The sequence below is a fragment of the Rattus rattus genome, chromosome 1 (assembly GCF_011064425.1).
Source record: "Rattus rattus isolate New Zealand chromosome 1, Rrattus_CSIRO_v1, whole genome shotgun sequence".
Classification (NCBI taxonomy): Eukaryota; Metazoa; Chordata; class Mammalia; order Rodentia; family Muridae; genus Rattus; species Rattus rattus.
In genome coordinates, this window is record NC_046154.1 from 108,842,052 (window position 1) to 108,862,917 (window position 20,866).

General features: G+C 39.7%; 1 protein-coding gene across 4 annotated transcripts in view; it reads left to right on the forward strand.

Annotated features, from left to right (window-relative positions):
- Window positions 1–19,881, forward strand: part of Kitlg (KIT ligand) — an 82,808-nt gene extending 62,927 nt beyond the window's left edge. For 2 of the 4 annotated variants that reach the window (XM_032904655.1, XM_032904638.1), the window contains exons 5-10: window positions 186–342; window positions 1,042–1,125; window positions 6,606–6,715; window positions 7,342–7,409; window positions 8,400–8,475; window positions 15,564–19,881. In XM_032904655.1, coding sequence (XP_032760546.1) covers window positions 186–342; window positions 1,042–1,125; window positions 6,606–6,715; window positions 7,342–7,409; window positions 8,400–8,439 — 459 coding nt within the window. In that variant the 3' untranslated portion in view covers window positions 8,440–8,475; window positions 15,564–19,881. The remainder of the gene's footprint in view (window positions 1–185; window positions 343–1,041; window positions 1,126–6,605; window positions 6,716–7,341; window positions 7,410–8,399; window positions 8,476–15,563) is intronic. The other 2 variants (XM_032904661.1, XM_032904645.1) reach the window with 1 other exon arrangement.
- The last annotated feature ends 985 nt before the right edge of the window (window positions 19,882–20,866 follow it).

Genomic DNA, 20,866 nt, shown 5'->3' on the forward strand with positions numbered 1-20,866 from the left:
GTTACCCGTTGTTATTCTCTGTAGCCATTTTGAGTTGTATCTATTAGAACAGCTGTTCAATTACTTGAATCATTGAGGACATAGTCAATAATCTATTATGCTGATACCAGTCAAGTCTATGAGTTATTTGAAAACTAGAATCTTTGTTAATTATTTGTTTGTTTGTTTGTTTATTATTTGTCTAGAATGTAAAAGAATCACTGAAGAAACCAGAAACTAGAAACTTTACTCCTGAAGAATTCTTTAGTATTTTCAATAGATCCATTGATGCCTTCAAGGATTTCATGGTGGCATCTGACACTAGTGATTGTGTGCTCTCTTCAACATTAGGTCCTGAGAAAGGTAAGGCTTTTAAGCATTTCCTGTTTAAATGTACATAGAAAGCCTGAACTTCTGTAAGCCTCTACTGCTGAATCAACTAAATGTGTTGCTGTAGAAAGAACGTGTGGGTTTTTCTGATAAAAACAAAAAGCAAATATCAATGACTACCAATGATTATTATCTAGCGTGAGAGATATTCCCTAAGACAGCGATTCTCGATATTTCTAAATTGAAGAATTGTGTGATGGTGGCTCCCATATTTTCTAACTGTGATATTTGCCAGGAGAGTAGAATGATGTTATTCTTCATCCCCAGAATTCCTAAGATTTCACGTCTCATGTCTTTTCCATAAGGTTTGAACTCTGAGACTTGAGTTCTGAGCCTCGGCAGGTCATTCTGAATCCCCACTCTCCCCGAGCTGGGTCCCTATGGTGGAACTAACTTCATTGCTTTCTTTTAAAACATGACGAGTTACCAACAGCTCCTCGCTATTATAAACATGTTCCTAAGCATGTCTGTGCATGCAATAAGCCTTCACTCTACAAGACAGTTATGGCGTATCTCTTGACAAAATTGAGCAGCCAAGCTGAGTATGAAATAATAATCTAGACTTGGGAGGCAGACCCAGCACCTACTGTGATATTGCACTTCGCCTTTGGGGGACTCTACGATTCATAAAGATCGCCATGTAACACTGACACATTATTGCTTTCTATTTAGATTCCAGAGTCAGTGTCACAAAACCATTTATGTTACCCCCTGTTGCAGCCAGTTCCCTTAGGAATGACAGCAGTAGCAGTAATAGTAAGTACACGTATCTGATTTACTACATGCATGGCTCCAAGTATCCTCTATAGGAGTGTTGCATGGACTTAAACAAAGTTTATAAATCACTACTAATAATGCTGTTCTGTCACTGTTATTCCTTGTATGGGCTTCCTGACAATTAAATATCTGGTTTGTAGAATCGGATCTCCCTAGAGGTTAAGATGACCATGACAAAATTAGGCCAATCAACTTTCTGCTAAGGTTATTTTAAATAAGGCACGAAATTAATTGAAGGAAAAAAAATACAAGCAAGGCCTTATTTTGAATCATGGTAGGCTTAAAATAGACTTTGTGGAGAATGTCCCTGATCAAAGTGAAGTTTTCAAATTTCAAGTGCATGTGCTAACTCTCCACAATGTCAAGGCTATTTTCAGTTTTGTGTCTCCATATTTACTACTGCATGTTTGGAAATTTGCTGATGCCGTTAGATTACCTAAGAATGTATGTTGAAGAAGAATGGACTTCTTTCCCTAAAATTTCTGTCCTCTTTGCCCAAGAACCCACGTTCCTGGAAGACTATCTTATTTTTCATGTCTGTGCAATGATTATTATAAAGATTATTGAATATACTGGGAATACTCTGGTTTCTGATTTTACAGATTCATAATAGCTTATTCAGTCTTTAAAGAAAGTTCTCTGAAGTCCATGCTTTAGAATGTTTCTCTATCAAAACTTGACCTGGACCTTAAATAAAGCTATATTTAGTCTTTTTATCCCCGAAAAATATATATATTTCACAGTGTAGACATTTGATATACACCTAAGGGAAGGATGCTGCCAGAATGCTCTGGCTGGCAGTCTACAATGTCCAATGCTTTCAGGATGGACTTCTGAAAGCGGAAATTGTGAACTGCATGCATATAAACACATCAGATCTGACAAATTTCACAAAGGGACCGGGCCTAGTACTTGTTTGTCATATTTTCCTTTGTCTACTCATCGAAGGAGCCACCTTTAGCATCTCTGAAACTCTGTTTCTGTTTTCTTGATATTAATATTTACTATTTTCATCCTCAACACTTTGCTTTTAACTCACTCAACCTGTCTTAAGTTGGAATAATGAAATTGTTGACTTTAAGCTAATTTCTTTCCTTAAAGGGGAAAAAAATATGCTGCTGTACTGCTGATAACTGAGTCACACACATTTTTGTACCTTGTCTTTCGAAAGTATGCATGCGTGCATTGTTTTGTTCTTTTTTTTTGTTTTGTTTTGTTTTGTTTTTCCGTGAGCAAATTCTTAATACATAACCAGGCTGACCTCAAATTTGCAATCAGCCTGCCTCGGCCTCTGAAGCACTGTGATTACAGCCACATGGTACCACACCCAGCTGTCTTGGGTATTTCAAATCTTCCTATTTCAGGCCATTGTGACTGAACTTGGATCTGTGGGCTTTTCCACTTGTTTCTTGCTCTGGTTTTTATCCTGTTTCTTGATTTGAGCCCTGTTCTTCTGAGAGATCCATTTTCCTTTCTATTTGAGCTTCAATATCTTTTCATGTTATTTATAGTGACTTTAGGTACTAAAATAAACATTTCTCCTTGTAATGTTTTTCTTAGAGTTAATATTGGTGCCTTGGTTGGTGCACTTCAAAAAAAACATGGACCTTCCTTGGAGCCATAAACTCCCATATTTAGCTTTCAAAAGGTTGTTCGAAGCAACTCTATATCCTTTCAAGTAGAAAAATATATGTCACATTTTATGTTACTTTCCTAACATTCTTTACTCGGTCCACCCTTCTAACCTGGGGTTAACTCTTTTCAGGAAGTAACCCTTTTATCATTTGCTGTAGTACAGATCGGCAACAAATCTCTTTTCTTTTCTTTGAGAAATGTCTACTATTTGCTGCACGCACAGGATTTTTTTTTTACTAGATAGCAAGTTCTAGGTTAGTAAAACTTTCTTTTCTTCCTTTAAAGACACCATGACATTTTCTTCCAAAGATATTGAATTTGAAATACAAAAATCACTGCTTGTATCGTTTTTCTCTGTGTTTTTGAGCAATGTGAAAGATGATGTATAATAGGTGATTTTTCTTTGTACTCATTTTTCTTGATTTTTGTCTAGAGTCTTGAATTTCCAAGTTTTACTTTTTTCTAATCTCAAAGCTATGTCATAAGTTTGGTCATAGTCTTCCCAGACTAGAGAAGCCAAATAAATGCTAGGTAATGAACCACGAATGGGTCTCACTTTTATACTTCTTTCTTTTTAGCAATTACTCATTTGTACTGTTTATGGGGTAATTTGTGGAAATAGGAGTTTCATATACTATGTTGAGAATTATAATTGTGGAGTTGGAGAAAGCTACCACCATGACCATTAGAAGCAACAGAATGTCCTAACTTACCAACTACAAACAAACAAACAAAAACAAACAAACCTGGATGCAAAACCCAATACTATTTAATTCTTAACTTATTAATTTATTTTGCAAGGTGGACATCCTTTTATAGTTTTCCTCCCCTACCTCATCCTTGTTTATTTTGCTGTTTCTTCTTTTGTTTGTAAAACACAGGTCTTATCTGTCACAGCTTGGCTAGGTAGAATGCCACTCAGAAGTTGATACCAATGCATAAAGCAATCTACTGTGGCGCTCACATTCATATCGAAGAATGTGATACCTAATAGGAATCGTCATAGAAGTTTTTGAAATGTATTTTTTACTCATAGCATAAAGAAAATTAAACTGGGGAAGAGTGGTCAGGAGAACTTGAGAAAAGCATTGTAATTTGTTGGGATAAGTCTTATAAGTTGTGACAATCAGAGGACCAAGACTTATGAAAGATGTGAATATCTGGGGTTGGGGGATGGGGAGGAGAAATGGAATAATATATAGGAGTACTATTTCTACGAATGAGATTATACTTACAGACTAAATGGCATTCTTTATTCTCAAAACACTCACGCTTGAGAGCCTCTTAAACAGTATTGAAGTAGTATGGTGCATGGTTTTTTAGCACATCTAGAGATCTGTTGTCCCTCAGAATAACTGGACACATAATAGTATGATGGGTGACCATGGACAAGCTGCTTAAGCTTTGTAAATCCTTTGTCAATCAGTGTGTAATAATCCCCTTTTCATAGGACTTCTGTGAATTTAAACACGTTAGTATGCATGTGCATGGGCCAATTCTTAATGGTTAGTAAGAGTTAATCATCAACTTTGAAGGCGACTAGACACTGTGGGACAATGAAATGGTGGACCAGTGACAGAACCATTTGGGCTCTGAATCATTTGCCTGTTTCCTAAGTGCCGAGAGAGACATTGTCATGGAGTCCTTAAGCAGTCTAACTCCCTAAAAAGAAACTCAGCAAGATCAACATCCTTTTCTTTGTTCTGGTGTTTTCCAGATGTTGACTGGTATGATTTGTAACAACCATACGCTGTGTCACTCATGGACAGGTTTTCGTAATAAGGAGACACAATCCTTGCCTTAATGACCCAGGGATAAAGGATGACTCAGATGCTGTCCAGATCAGTTCTCTTTCCAACAAGGTCTTGGCAGACGATTGCTGTATAAAGCAAGGGAGTTCTGTAATCTTCGTGGGCTTTGGTTCAAATACCCTTCATGCGGGTTCTGATGCATCCAGTTCTGGTGGAAAGGCCTATTAGAGGTGTTGTAGTCCTCCCCGAAGATGATGTTAGCAAGCCTTTATTGGTAAAGCTGTCCCCTCACTCTCAGCATTCTTGGCATGACTGGAAGAACTGAGGCCAGGTTTGCAAGCGTGAAGTAAGAGAAGCCGCAATGAGCTCTAGAGAAGGACCATCGACCATCGCCCAGGCCTTTTCTTCCCTTGTTTTTAGGGCCGCTCTCTCTTCCTTTCCCACAGAAGGAATGTTGTGTTTTAGACTCTACGACTTGTGTTGACCAGTAGTTCCAGGGCGAACGGTCCCAGTAGACAGTGGTAGCCACGGGAGGTTGTCCGTTAAAGGGATACAAGCACAAATAGCCAACTTATTTGCTCGCAGATAGTGAAATTCCTAAAGTGATAGCAATTGCTCGTGATGTACATCAATACTTCAGTTATCCTCCGTCTCCTCGCGACTTGGGGAGCTATATTGCTTTGGAGAGATAAATGACTATTGGTTCCCAATTTGGGATGCCTAAAACATGTCTGTCCTGAGGCTGTATGATAGAACTATTCATTTTGTCGTGAGGAATCAGTTTATTATTGTGTAAGTGGATGACACAACTTCGAACGACTCCCCACACACAATCCCTGCGTCTCATACGGAGCACCCATCCCTAAGCAGTTCCTCTAACACGCGCATGCGCACTAGCTCACAACAAACGATTTGGGGAGGACAGGAAATAGAGAGTTAGGAAATCCCCTCCCCGTCATCCACATGTACTGGTAGATACAATTTACTTCTTACTTCCTAGAATAAACCTGTGAGTTTCCCCCCTTATCAACATGGGGTGCACATACACATTGGATCTGTTCCTCTCTAGTAATCACTTAGAGGGATGTTAGTAAGTGTCAGCTCACCTTGTGACTCAGTACCGTTCCAAGGTTACCTAAAAGCGGTCACTCTACCTTGATCCCGTTTTAATTTGTGTCCCGTAGTTGTTGAAAAATATCTAATTTCTTTGAAAGGGAATTTCAGGCTAGCAAATGCGCCACTGTTTCCAAATAGCTAAATTGTTTTTTTGCAATGAGTCCTATGTCTGTCTTACTTTGGGAGAAAGACCATTGTGGGACTCATTCAGCTTCTCAAGGAAAGGTGAACCAGGGTAAAGGAAGGTATCAACAGTCAGGGCCATTTATTTTTGTCGCTAAGGTGTTATTTTCATACAGGGGGACACTGTTGGCTTTAGTCATTCTTCAGAGGAGTTTCAAATTCTCCCATGTAAGATGTAAAAAAAAAGAAAAACTCCTGCTCCCCTGTGTGTACGGAGGTTGTGAACCAGCAAAGAGCCACAATGTTAAGGCTGCTTAAAGTGCTTTACCTGCAGCGTGCATTTATTGATTTGCTGTCTGCAACAGACTAACCCTAGCTGGATGCATGCAGGATCTGATCCATCTTTCGAGGCTCCTTTAAAATGGGGGGGTCAGAATGCTAAAAGCAAGAAAGTTAAATAATATTAAGATAATCGATGAGAGAGGAAAGATTTGCTTGATGGTAGAAGTCTTTTCTGCTCAGGAATGTATCAAGTCTGGATTCCAAACATGCATGAACCTTCGCTGTGTCAAGTCTCTTCCTGCCTGTTGGGTTTCTTCTTCTTTTTATTTTTTTATTTTTTTTAATTTATTTTTCAAATGCCTCTGTCTCTTAGAGACTACATGAACTTATACTGCTTGCAAAACCAAAATTGAGCAGACAACCCCGCTTGTTTGAAAACTGTAAAAGGCTGTGCACATCATTACGGAGTCCTTGGGGAGCAGCCACAACCTAATAGCCAGACCTCTAGAATAGAGCCGATTTTTTTCACCACCATGTTCTTTTGAATTGTAGGGAAGGCCGCAAAGTCCCCTGAAGACCCGGGCCTACAATGGACAGCAATGGCACTGCCGGCTCTCATTTCGCTTGTAATTGGCTTTGCTTTTGGAGCCTTATACTGGAAGGTGAGCATTATTATTCTTTCTACCCCATCATCAACTTTATATACTTGTTTTTCATATATATATATATATATATATATATATGAAAGAGAGAGACACTTCTCTTATTGGTTCTATTGAAGAAACGATTGTTCTTGCTATAACACAGGGCCTCTCAAAGACATTCAAACTTTAGGAAAGATTCCACCATTGTGCACCCTATTACAGAGTAGACACACTTAAGGGATGGGGCCCAGTTTCATGGTCTGAATTCAATACAAAAAGAAAGAAAATATATTGAGAACCTATGTTTAAAAGCCAAACAGACATGTCTTTATGTGGCTGCCAGTTTGAATGCCCTCTCTTTGATGCCTTACTGGTCTGTCTAAAATTCTGAGTATGCCAAATCATTATGACTCAGCTTTAAGAAGCATCTTTTTTAACGTGATGGCTATTTATAGAACAGCCTGCGAATGTTGAGCTGACCATGCTTTCACGGACACACCCCGAAATCTCTTGATTGCTAAAGGGAAAGCACCCGTGAGAGCGGTTCAGTTGGCGTTCACGGTAACAGTGTAGACCACTGACCTCAAGCACTGCAGCAGTCACTGGTGTCTCTACAATAGGTGTCACTGTTTTTGTTTTTCCAGAAGAAACAGTCAAGTCTTACAAGGGCAGTTGAAAATATACAGATTAATGAAGAGGATAATGAGATAAGGTATTTTGTTCTCCTAACTGTGTGCTCAAAGAAGCTCGGTGTCGTCCTTTCTCATGCTGTGCATACGCAGGAATCTGACATCTTTAGGGAGGTGTTCATGGCCGCACCTCCCATTCAGTGTGCTCCACATCTCCTGCAACTTCTGGCCTTCCACTGTGTCTCCAATCGTACGTCTTTACCTGTGAATTACTGTCTGGGAAGGCACATTTGCCTCTGTTCCCTTTTCTACAGAGTCCTCAGGTCCTTTGGAGATAACCTTTCTTCACCTGTGTCTGGTGTCTGTATTATGTGTTGTCTGAGTCGCGACGATCACACTCCTTTTGTCTTCAGCTCTTGTAAATACACTCTCTGCCGTGTTATTTCTTAAATCTCTGTTTGAGGTGCTACTTCCTGTTCAAAACACTGTACGTGGCTTTCCCTTGCGGCCCTGGATATAACTTTTCACTTCATTCTGCTTTTCACATCCTTTAGTTTTCTCCAAGGAATTTGGTATTCTACCTAAAGCTAAATGAAGCCATTATTTTAAAATGTTTCCCAACCTACTGTAACTGACCATGATGCTTCTTCCACCACTCCCTCCAGCACTTTGTTTGTACCTTGATTATAATTTTCAGCACGCGTATTTTCTCTTACTATATCTGTCAGCTTTGCGTCTTGTACACACACACACACACACACACACACACACACACACACACACACACACACACACCCTGCGCCCAGGCCCCACACACACACAGCATATAAGCATTTTCAGTGTAATTTTTAAAGTACGTCAGCAGATAATATCAACACGAAATCATCTTTCTTCCCTCTAGGACAGGCAGGAAGAAGCTTCTTATGTATATAGGTCGTCCCCACCCCAACACCCCCAGCAATCTTTTGCTACTCTATTTGCTTCATTTCTAGAATAGTTTCTTAGACTATCTGGCTCTTGATGTGCTTTAGAATTTGTCCAAGACAAAAAGGATTTTTCTTATTGTTTTTCAGTATGTTGCAACAGAAAGAGAGAGAGTTTCAAGAGGTGTAATTGTGGATGTATCAACATTGTTACCTTCGCACAGTGGTAAGTTGTTGGAAATCATAGAAAATCTTTTTTTTTATTGGTTATTTTGTTTATTTATATTTCAAATGTTATCCCCCTTCTTGGTTTCCCCTCTGAAAACTTCCTGTTCCACCCTCCTCCCCTGGCTCCCCCACCCACCCACCCGCCCACTCTCACCCCACCGCCCTATTATTTTCCTAAGCTGGGGCATCGAGCCTTCACAGGACCCAGGGCTTCCCATCCCATAAATGCCAGACAAGGCCATTCTCTGCTACAGATGCAGCTGGAGCCATGGGTTCCTCCATTCTTTGGTTGGTGGTTTAGTCCCTGGGAGCTCTGGGGGATCTGGTTGGTTGATATTGTTGTTCTTCCTCTGGGGTTGAAGGCCCCTTCAGCCTCTTCTGTCCTTCCCCTAACTCCTCCATTGGGGTTCCTGAGCTCAGTCAGATGGTTGGCTGCAAGGCAGACATTTAGAAACAAACTGTATTTTTATGTCCTTGATAGGACTGGTTGCTAAATGGTAGATTAAGTTGTTACACAGTTGAATCCCGAGCCTCTGACTGGCAAATCTCAGGTTTTGAAAGGTGGGTAGTGTTGGTCCCTATTAGTGAATTCCTTTTAGATGGGAGATGGTGTGAAACACTAATCATCGATTGCTAACGTGGAGTCAGAGTGAACAGCAAATTAGGAATAAAAAATAAAGAAACGATAAACACAACCAATTCTAATTAGCTGTGCCCACTATCAAATGATAGTGACCCACTTGCTAGATATTTAATAAAGAGGGGGGAAAAAAGCCAAAGAGTTTTCCCACCATTAAAAAAAAAATAGTCAGCATCTTATCGCCAGAATAAAACGTTCAAGTCAAAAGGCCACGTGGTGAAGGGCTGCTCATACACTCGCGCTATCCCAGCCAGATACCTGATGTGACTGTGCGATTTGGGGTGGGGTCTCCTTTGCAGGAAAGGTGAATAGGGGTTGGGTGGAACCGGCAGATGCTTCTTATCGCTCACACCATCTTCCTTCCCTGCTCTCAGGCACAGACGTGGTTGGAGGGACACCTGGAAAGCTATCAGCTCGATCCACTATCGGTTCAACCTTTGACTCCCTTTTCCCTCTGGTACCTGGTCATTAATGGCTGCCCACCCTTGCATGCATTTTCCACAGCTGACAAGGATACCTGCTCCTCACCCAGGAGCCTCTGTTCTTCCCTCACACCTTACTTCTGATAGAGTGTGTGTTGAACTGTTGTCTCCTTTCCCTACAGGTCTGTGTACTCTCGGCTGTCATTCTGTCCCAGATTCCAAAATTATCTCTAGACTAAATCTTCCCAGGGGTACCTGGGTCATAGTCTCTGCCTCTTGCTCTAATAACTCGCTTTGATTGGCATGAAAGACCATTTTTCACAGCTGGGCTTACCATGAGATGATAATTGCTCCATATACGTACGGCTTTTGCCTTCAGCCGTCCCTGTGACTGTCACGTGCAGCAGGACTATTATCCTCTTATCCCATCCCATCTTAGGTTCTCCGGGCTCATCCCTGCCCCCATCCCTGTCTAACACTAAAAGTACGTTGACTCTTTATTATTTCCTAAAACAGTATTCTCGGAGCTGAAATTATTGTTCATTCTACAAACCCCGGTCTCTGCCACTCAGCCCCTGCCCAAGCCACAGCTTTCCTTTTCTGGATCTGCAATTTCAGTTCTTTTATGCCAGTTATTCACATGTCACACCTTAAGTGATTGATGGCACCTTAAAAGCTCCGATGATATCCGATCTTGTTTGGTTTGGGGATTTCGTTTCAGCGATCCTGTGGTTTTGATGATGGCGTTTGCCCTGTGACATTTGGATTATGATGCGGAACCCAAGCCACTTGCTTAGGAGGAAAAGAATTGATGACAGTTTAGAGCAAACATAATCAAGTGATGTATAAGTACTTCAGCTAGTCTCATAACATGCAAAGACAGGAGCTGGGTTGGTCCAGTTTGCACCTTATTCCTAGCACTGAGCTCATAGCACGGATAAAATGGACTCTGTGTGAAAGTTTGTTGACTGAGTGAATCAATGTGTCTTAAATCAATTTAACCAAGTCAAAGAGTGAACATTACAAAGGTAATTCTCCAAAGGAAATAAAATTTGAAGACAAAAAAAGTAACCTTTTTAAAATAAGGAAACAAGCAAAAAGAACTAAATGATGAACCAGAAACAGGAGAAATTTCCATTTAAAAAAATGCTAAAGTTGCATTGATTGGACATGAAACACGAAAATATTTATATTACATTAAAAACTGTCTTTGTTACCTAGATGATATTAACTGTCTATGCAGAACTCATGAAGTGGGTTGTATGCAGTACAGATTAAAAGAGAGAAATAGAGTGGAGATGACTTACATTAAAAGCTTCATCAATACTGTTTCCTTATCGGGATACTCTATTCTTTATTCTTCTCACCGTGTTGCTCCAACAAGCTGTAAAAGGGACACTGATGTGTGCAAGACGGCATAGCACAGTCCTCCTTGTAATTGTGGCTTACAAAGGGAATTACTACAGAACTGGTTTTTTTTAAGTAAATAAATTTATGAAGCTCAAAAATAACTAATGGAGTTTGCAAAGGACCCACAGTAAGAAGTTAGAGATGAGACCACCGCTTATAGAAGATCTGAATTTGTCACATCTCTGGACATTGATGTGGACAGTTGGGACAGTAGACTAGAATTTGAGAGTCATCTACACAGAATCTTACTTGAAACCTTGGGGGGAAACACTATTGCCTCAAAGAGAAGGCTGGCTGATGGGAAATAACATGTATTTGTTTGTTCATTTAATTACTTTCTGTTGCCTTTCCATGGTAGGAGGAAGTAAGTTACTATAATTTCAAAAATATTTAAACTCACACATATAATTTCAATATATGCAACTTTAAGGGTTGTGCTAGGCCCACCCACATGCGATCTCTCTTTGACTGGGTGGAGAAATCTCTGTCAAGAAGAGAAAGACTTGGTTCTATCATTGATAGAGGTGGTGTTTACACTAGATACATCAAATAGCAGGAGATAGGATTTTATTAGCAATAGAAAGGGTTAAAGTGCATGGCATGGACAGAGGAAGATCTCAGAGTACAAACTGTGCTCCAAAGCTCCAGAAGTTGTACAAACTGACTCCAAGGAAAGTCACACACACACACACACACACACACACACGGTGTCTTACTTAGTTTGGGTTGCTGTTGCTATGAGGAAACACCCTGACTGAAAAAAGCAGGTTGGGGAGGAAAGGGTTTATTTGACTTCCACTTCCATATCACTGTTTATCATAAAAAGAAGTCGGGGCAGGCTCTCAAACAGGGTAGAAACCAGTAGGCAGGAGCTGATGCAAAGATCATGGAGGGGTGCCGCTCACTGCCTTGTTCCTCATCGTTTGCTTGGCCTGCTTTTTTTATGGAACACAGGACTACCAGCCCAGGGGTGGCACCAGCAACAATGGGCTGAGGTCCTCCCCTATCAAAGACTAATTAAGAAAATGTCTTACAGGCTTGCCTACAGCCTGAGGCATTTTCTTACTTGAAGTTCTCTCCTCTTGGATGACTTTAGCCTGTGTCAAGTTAACACAAAACTATCCAGCGCACAGGGTCAGAAAGAGGGGACATCAGTTTGAAAGCAGGTTTGAATTCTAGAAATTATAGTTTATATCCTATTAAGTAATCTAATAAAAGCTGTTTGAGGGGTTAGAAAAGCACTAATTATCCATCAAAGCAGTGTTAGGAAAAATCAGCAGATGCTGGTATGACCAGGAGGGATAGAGGGAGAGGTTATACTCAGAAGAGTTGTCTTCCATTCAGATGGGAGAGAATGAGAACTAGGGTCAGGGCCATCGTCCATTCTTAAATTCCCACTTTGGAGACATTGCCGTAGAAGAATCAGCCAGTCTTTACTGGGAGACTGTGCAGCCTCATGAGTCTCAGAGATGATTGGGAATTTAAGAATGGATGATGCTGTTATTAAAAGAAATGAGATGTCTGGAGTCGAGAGACCGAGCTGATGATAAGTATTGATAGTTCTGAGATGTTATTACACATAGTGACATCAAACGGAGGACATCACTTCGGGCTGGGACAGTAGACTAGAATTTGAGAGTCATCTATGCAGAATCTTACTTGAAACCTTGGGGAAAATGCTGTTACCTCAAAGAGAAGGCTAGCTGATGAGAAATAATATGTATTTGTTCATTTAGTAAATTTCCGTTGCCTTTCCATGGTAGGAGGAAGTAAGTTATTATAATTTCAAAAATATTTAAACTCACACATATAATTTCAATGTATACAACTTTAAGTGTTTTCGAAGTTGTAACATGCAACATATATTTTTATATACTATATGCTATAATTTACATATATTATACATTGTAATTTATGTATCCACAAACACACATATAAGTAGAAAGTCATAAAGAAGATTGAAAACAGAGCACAACATAAGTTTTCCTGTAGATCTGAGCTACAGTGGGAGCAGTAGGTCTGAGACTTGGTAAGAGGAGAAGCTTAAGGTAAGCCTGGACATGTAGGGCACAGTCTTTGAAATGGTAGGTAAGTAGTCATTGAGACCCCGATCGCTTTTGATATTTTTAAAGTTGTGTGGGTGAGCTTTCTTTTGCTCCTGCATTATAGAGCCAAGGTCTAGAAAAGGTTCGCCAAGTCCTGAGTTCAAGCCTTAGCTCTGCAAATAGCTGTAGGACACTAGATGATTCAGGATCTGATAACCTCTATATTTTCATAAGAAGGCATATAGCATCTGTTGACCTATCAGCCTGGGTACCACATTTAACAGCAGTATCATCATACAATACCGTATAATATAGTCTAGCTGTGTAGTGAGTTAACCCACCTAGATTTGTAGACATATATAAATATTTTGTATAACAAAATCCCCTAACGACTTGTTTGTAAGAAGGCACCCCCCTCATTAAGCGATAAGTCACCGTATGGGATAACAGCATTCGTTCTGTTTACATCATGACCGTGTTGCCAAATCCGAACTATCATTCTAAAGAGATGTAACTTTGCTCTATGGAAAAAATTGCTGCCAGCCTTCAATTTCATTTTCTTTGCTTTGGTGACTCAAGAACAAAAAATCCATAATAAATTTCCAATCCTGTTTCTCTATGGGCGATTAACTCTAGAATTTCAAATTACGCATAGCTTCCTCGCTTCCCGTGGTTCCGATCTGCTTGTCTCATGATGCTCTATTTTTAAAACATTGATTTCTGAAATTTTCTTTTAACCCCTCTCCATTGATCTGTATGGGTTTCATTTTGCTTGCCTAAATTATGGGAACGCAGAACTACATGAGCATTCATTGCTTGAACACCAGCACTGAAAAACTAAAACAAAGTATGGCTTTTGTGTTTCTCCAAGCACAATAAGATAGAGGGAGGCCAAAGGAATTCCTCGGCGTGTGGTGCCAGGATTTCAGTTATTCTCCCTTGGAGTAGAGAGGCCGAGTATGAGCTTGCTGCCTTGGTGAGAAATGACTATTAGAGCGTAGCTCGGCAGCCAGGATCCTGGAGCTGCTCAGCGATGAGCCTGGTGGTCTCTCCCCTGCCTCTCCACCTTCTGCAGATGTAACTCCTGGGCCACTCCATCCGGCTCCCTCTCTGCACCTTGCAGACACTACCTTGGGCTGCCAATGCCCGTTGTTCATCGTCTCTCTCCTAGTCCATGCTAGAGAACTTCGAAGTTACATAGATTGCTCACCCTCCGGTCACAGAATGAGACAAGTGGTGCTGCGGTAGAATGAAAGCAGAATGATACTAATTTATTCATTTTTTCTCTCCTTCTGCATGTGTGCTTATGTGCGTGTGTGCCCATTGAGACAAGAGAACAACTCTATCGGTCTCAGGGTGCCATCCTCCATCTTGGCTTTTGAGACATCTTTTATCAGCTTGGAGCTTACCAACACATCTGGGCTGGTTGACCAGCGATCCTCAGGGATCTACCTGTCTCTGCCTCGGTCTCTGTAGTGTTGTACTAACACATCTAGATTGTTTTTCAAATTTAAATGTTATTTTTATTAGCTTACATTAAAAAATGGATTTCAGGATGGCTGTGTGTATCATTTATCCGACCTTGCTGTAGCTTACCACTCTTTTTAAATAGAAAAAAACTACATTTTTTTATAATGATACCTTTGATTTTTATAGCACATCAGGAAATATGTACTATACCCAAGTAGAATATGCTTACCTTGTAACCCTGCCCCCTGCCCTGCCCATCATCTCTTCCTCTCTCATGGCTATTTTGTGTTTTCTTCTCCACTCCAAACCTTTCCTTCCTCATCACCTGTTTTCACCTTCTCTTGGTTTCCTTTGCAGCTTCTCAGGCTTTATCCACACTTACACTCGTGTGTGTGTGTGTGTGTGTGTGTGTGTGTGTGTGTGTGTGTGTGTGTGTGTACATTACATGGTAGGATCTGCACATATAAGGCACACAAGAGACCACATGTTGGTTTGTCTTTTGTTTTTTACTGAGTTTGGGCTCACCTCACTTAGTATTATACATTCTAGATCCAAGCATTTCCCTGCCAATTTATCTTAATTTACCTCTCCTTTGTGACTGACTAGAAGTCTATCGTGAATATGTAGCACATTTCATTATCCACCCACCTGCTAATGGACCCACAGGCTGCCTCCATTTTCTTGCTCGCATGCATAGATAAACAGGGAGATGTATCCATTCATATGTTCAAGAGATATTTGCTGCATGTAGATTATAGCATTATAATCTATATTATAATCTACACACGTGCCAGCCCCTGCTCTAAGAATTGTGCGGCAACAATGAAAGTAAATCTGGTCTTCCGGAACTTATTTACTAATGAGAAGAAATAGACAACACAGTATAAATAAGATCACCTGAGATAAAGTCTTCCCGAGGAGACACGGGCTAATCCTCACAGCTGATTACATAGTCCTCCCCAGTTCTTTGGGACTAAGTAGACCACACTTTATTAACTTGGTTTCTCATTCTGGGTTTTTATATGAATTTAGCTATTGGGGGTGAAAAAAGGAGGCAGAAAGACACATTTTAATCCCTCTCCTCTTTCTTCCTCTCTAGGCTGGTAACAGTTCATGTTTGCTTCATAAATGAAGCAGCTTTAAACAAATTCCTATTCTGTCTCAAGTGACAGACCTCATCTTTACCTGTTCTTGCTACCCGTAACCTTGTATGGATGACTCAGAAGTTGGAGCAGAGTGTTTTGCTGTGAAACCTGCACTGAATTCTCATCTGTAAAGAAGTTGTTGCATGAAGCAGGACTCTGAAGGTTTTGCAAGTGATGATGGGGACGAGAACACGTGTCCAGTCTACTTGCGCCATTCGCATGGCTTGGGAAATGTCTGAAGTGCTGAAAACCCGCCCAGCTTTGTTCATTAGTTAACAACCTGCAGCCCGTAGTTTAATTATGGTCTCTACAAGTAGATTTCAGCCTGGATAGTTGGGGGGAGGGAGGGGACATTTTTTTTTTCACAAAGGGATGTAGAAAACAATTTAAAGAAACAGTAACTCCGTAGCATCAGCCACTGTATGGAGTTGAAAGCCATGGGGAGTATTTTTCTTTTTCTTTTGAGCAGGCTCATCCGTCTGCTCTGTAGTTATGGATTAACAAGAGCAGCCTAAATGTCAGCTCTTCCATGACGTAAGTCATGTGCATCATATCTGACTAGAAAGATGGACATGGGTAGCTAGTTCTATCCAGGCAGTGGAGCCCGTGCTGAACTGCAGTATGATGCCACGGTGTATGGAAGATTCTCCGGAAGAGTCTTTACAGGAGAAAATTGTCAATGTGGACCAGCGGAAGAACATGCCAAGGAAGACATTTGGCCCCTAGTGAAGCCGGTCTTTTCCCTTGACAGTCACTCTAGAGTGTGTAAATCATGTTTGCAAAGATATAATGTGACACGTTTTATGTTTTGAAACTACTGCAGATTTGGGAGAAAATGCTGAATGTTTAAGGATTCCATTTTTTTTTTTTAAATCCTGATGGGAGAGAATAAGAATGAATGATGGTATTTAGTACCTAAGATTAGAAATAGACACTTTATTCTAATATGGGAGTTGCAAACTAAGTCACTCGTATTCTGCAAGAGTGCAAGGAGTCAGAAAACATTAGTTATTTGCAGTATAACCATTATCTCTTTAAACATAGCCATTTAATTAAAATCCGGCACTCTGTATACATTAAGGTTTATGAAATGAAATAAAGAGAGAGAGCTTTTATGTATTTGTGCATGTCAGTTTGCTATTTAACAAGTGTGACAGCATTTCTCATATTAGACAGAAATTCGCAGCGATTCCACGACGAACATTGCGCTTTCAAACCAGAATTTACCACATGTGCTAGCGATGCCCCTGCTTGAACTATATTGAAAGCAATTGGCTAAAATCAAGCTATGTCTTTTCTTCTGCCTTTATTTTTGGTGAAATACCCTAGACCTACGAAGTTTAAAGCTTTTCACACTAACTTCATTCTTGCTAGTAATTTTATTTGCCCAGTGCTAAAACCTTAAGACGAACCATTTTCAACATAATGACACAGAAGTGCATGGAAACCTAACTGCTAGCTTCTATTCTGTCTTGGAGCTGCATGAAAAGTTGTAGCTTAAATGCTCAAAGCTCGTCCAAGTACAACCCCAGTACATGGTGGCTGCTCTTCTTTGTACCAAAGAGTTCTGATGGTTTCTATGGCTCCTTCTCTAATGCTCCGAGGTTCCTCCAATGCTATCATTCCTGCGATATGAAGCCCCAAGACACTGTATTTACTTGTTCAGGATTAGTCCAGGATACAACTGATTAGGAATCAATGAGAAATCAGCTTAGTTACTGAAAGGGCCTAGATTGTTGCTTGGCATTGATTGCTCTGAGAGTAGTAGCAGGAGGGCACCATGAGTCACAGGTATAGGTGTATATAGGTTGAGCCTATTGTTACCTCTCAGTTTTGTGGCTTTGTTTATTTATCTGGTAGTTTCATTTTGCTCAGGCTTATGAAGATGCTATTTACTGGGCTTGAGAGTACAATAAATAGACATTTCTTCTCAAAGCTAGCAGTTGGATTTTAACACTCACAAGCACGGTCTTAATCAGTAGCACTAAATAAACAAATTCAACAGGTCGTAATATTGGACATGGTAGAAGGTGAACGACATGTCTTGCGTATTAAACATGTCGGTTCACTGAGAGTAACATAGATTGTCAATTTTTTTAAAAATGCTAAGGTTCAATAAAATGCATGAACAATAGGAAAATGCTGAACATTATTTTGAATGCTAGCTGCTTGGACATTAACTATGGCATATCTGCTTTCAGATTAAAAGTGCGTATCCTTCGCCTAGCTTATCCCATGTATGTTCTGAATATTTCTCTTAAATTATGAAAACCCCACAACTGAGAAGATAAAAGTATAAAATCGCCCTTTAAATTGCCCATTTTTCTGAGAGTTCTCTTTTGTAATGTGACCAGTTTGATTCTTGAAAAATGATCTAAGAAATCTGCAGCCTTGTGTCTCCTTGGTAGGAAGCAAGCCCATAGCAAGACTATTTGTGTGATCAGTGGGTAGTGTTAGAGCAGTCCTGGTTTTTGTATTGTTATCTAACATGCTTAACACACTGCCATGTTTTAATGAACCACAGAAGAACTGAAGCTTTCTATTAGTAATAAAAAAAAAACCCTAAATTTTGCATTACAAAAAGTATTGCGTATGAGAAAAAAATGAAAATACATAAAAGTATGTATCCACGATGACGTATGTACTTTTAGTTAAGAATTAAACACACTTTGGTAAACTTTCACGTGCTTTGAAAGAAACAATCAGCATCGCAGAGTTTGGTACCCGAATTCAATCGAAGTTATAAATGAATGGAAGAATCTGTTGTGGAATCTTTGATTGTTTTCCACTCTGTTTCTCACAGTAGGTTTTGATTTCATGATTTAATTCTGATATGGAATCTTAGCTATCCTGTACACAGTGTTGAAGAAATATGTTTTTCAAATTAGGCAGTTAGGTGTAGGTGGGTGAACATTGAGAGAGGTAACCAGGAGGTTGGTCTACTTTGCCACAAATGGATATAATGTCCCCACTCTCTTTGGATCTCAGTGTTGTCTTTGTGTGTAGATAGGTCAGAGGTCACTCTTCTTCGGGAGTGAGCCCTTATGCCACACAGTTAACAAAGCAAAGAAAACAGCAAAAAGAATCCTAAAAAAAATACCCGGCTCTGGCTTCTGAACAATAGTTTGGACAATGAGAAGTCCTTGCTGTTTTAGTTTCTAGTGTAAATAGGGTCCATTAGTAAAAGTGAATTCAGTCTTAGGTCGGGTGGATTGGACGACCATTTACACATGAGATGGCTTTTATCTTTGCTTAAATAAATGTTTTGGGATCACCTCTGAAGAATCAAGACCAACAGTGCATTTTCATCATGAGGAGATACAAGATGTGTATAACATTTGGAAATGTGTCATAGGGTAAATTTAAATGTTCTCGTTGTATTGAAAGCTAAGAACAAATAAAGGTAGGGTGCTACTAAGGATCTTGGATGCCAAGAGATATTTTAAAGCCAATTTGTAAAAATGGTAATCCATAAATTCCATTTACAATTGGGGAATGTAGGACAAGAATTGTAAAGTAAGCCAGTTTATCTTTGAAACAGTATTGTGAAATTGGCTTTAAATATAGCCATTCCGATCAAAATGTATTCATGAAGTCTGACTACACAACCCTTGGCACTGCTGTCCCACACAGTCTTTAAGATACTGTCAGGAGAGAATGACAGTACCTCATTCATAACTGGTGTGGGTTTAGGAGGGAGCCACACTAAGGTGAACATTTATGATCCCAGAATGTTTGTAAGCATTGTAGCTGCACAACTGCCATCTCCAAATATTTTCTTATAAGACTGTTTTTAGAAGAAGAAAATTGTCTAAAACAAGCAAAAACTATGGTATTTTCATTTACTCAATTTCTAGGCTAAAAGAGTTCACTAAATAACGTTTTCCAATCAAATTCCTATAGTCTTCTTCTCCAGTAGTCTAGGCATTAATATGTGATTATTGTGTCTCTCGGCCACTGTTTTTTTTAAGTCCATGGACTTGAGAAGTATTCTGACACTTATATGGCTTCACAGATATATTGCTAGTTCAGTCATAGATTGGAGTTTGCATATTGTAATGTAAGTGTTATGTCAACACTATTCTAAATAGTTTATGACTGAAGTTTAATTAAATAAAAGGTTGTAAAATGTGATGTGTATGTGTATATACTGTATGTGTACTTTTTAAAATAGGTATATGTCCTGACCCTTTTGATACAGGTTTGAATTTGAAATTACATTATATAAACATATACTTTATTGTTCTAAATAAAGAATTTTATGCACCATCATAAATCTGCCCTCTCATTTGATACCTTAAGGTCATTACATTATTAATAACATGGATAGGCATTTACTAAGAAAATTTATTTTTGTGTGCACCCTTGTTATCAAGAAGTATTTCATAGAGATGTAGATGCAGATGGATAAGAAGTTATTTTAATTCAATAAATAACTTGTAATAATAGGCAAAGGTAATCAAGATGAAATAATGAAAAGAGCTTTATAATGTAAGTTAGGAAGAGAAAAGAAACCCAGTATAATAGTTACTGTCACAATTGAAGTAAGTAGATGCTAAACTCGAGTCCAGTCGACATGTTCATGGCACATATAAGAAATGAATACAGCAGGGGACGTTCTTGAAAAAGTTGGTTTTGGAGTTAAATCTTACAAGGATGAGTCATTCTCATACACCAATGCAAGAGGTGTAAAAATCTCCTGTTTTTTTCTATCTGGTCAAATAAGCATGTCCTTAGCATATATTGTTGACAAAAAGATATACAGAGAGATGAAACCTTTGGATGGGACAACAGGTAATAAAGACATGTTCTTAGTGACCACATCCATGTGTGTTTTTGAGAAAATCATTGGCCTATTAAACTCACTACGGTGTCTGTGGTTTGGGCAGTATATAAACATCTTACTCAATCCTTGCCTAGCACTACCTGGAGACTACACAAGGATTAATCTTTGTGTCGGTTTGCCTGGGGATAGAGTTGCCTTGGAAAATTACCATGGTGTGTCTGTAAGGACTTTCTAAGACAGTTTTAACTGATGCTGGAAAACTCAACCTTGGATATGATGTGAGCTGCACCGTAAAATGTTGGGTGGAGAGGTGGCATGTATCTCTCTGTTTCCCACCCGAAGACACTATGAAGAGCCACTTCTCCACACCTGGAGGCATCGGAACTGCACTCCTGGAGAGCCTTGATAAACCTTGCCTAAGTCACAGCCACAAAAGTTCCTAATGCAGAACAGGGATACCAAAAGGAAGTG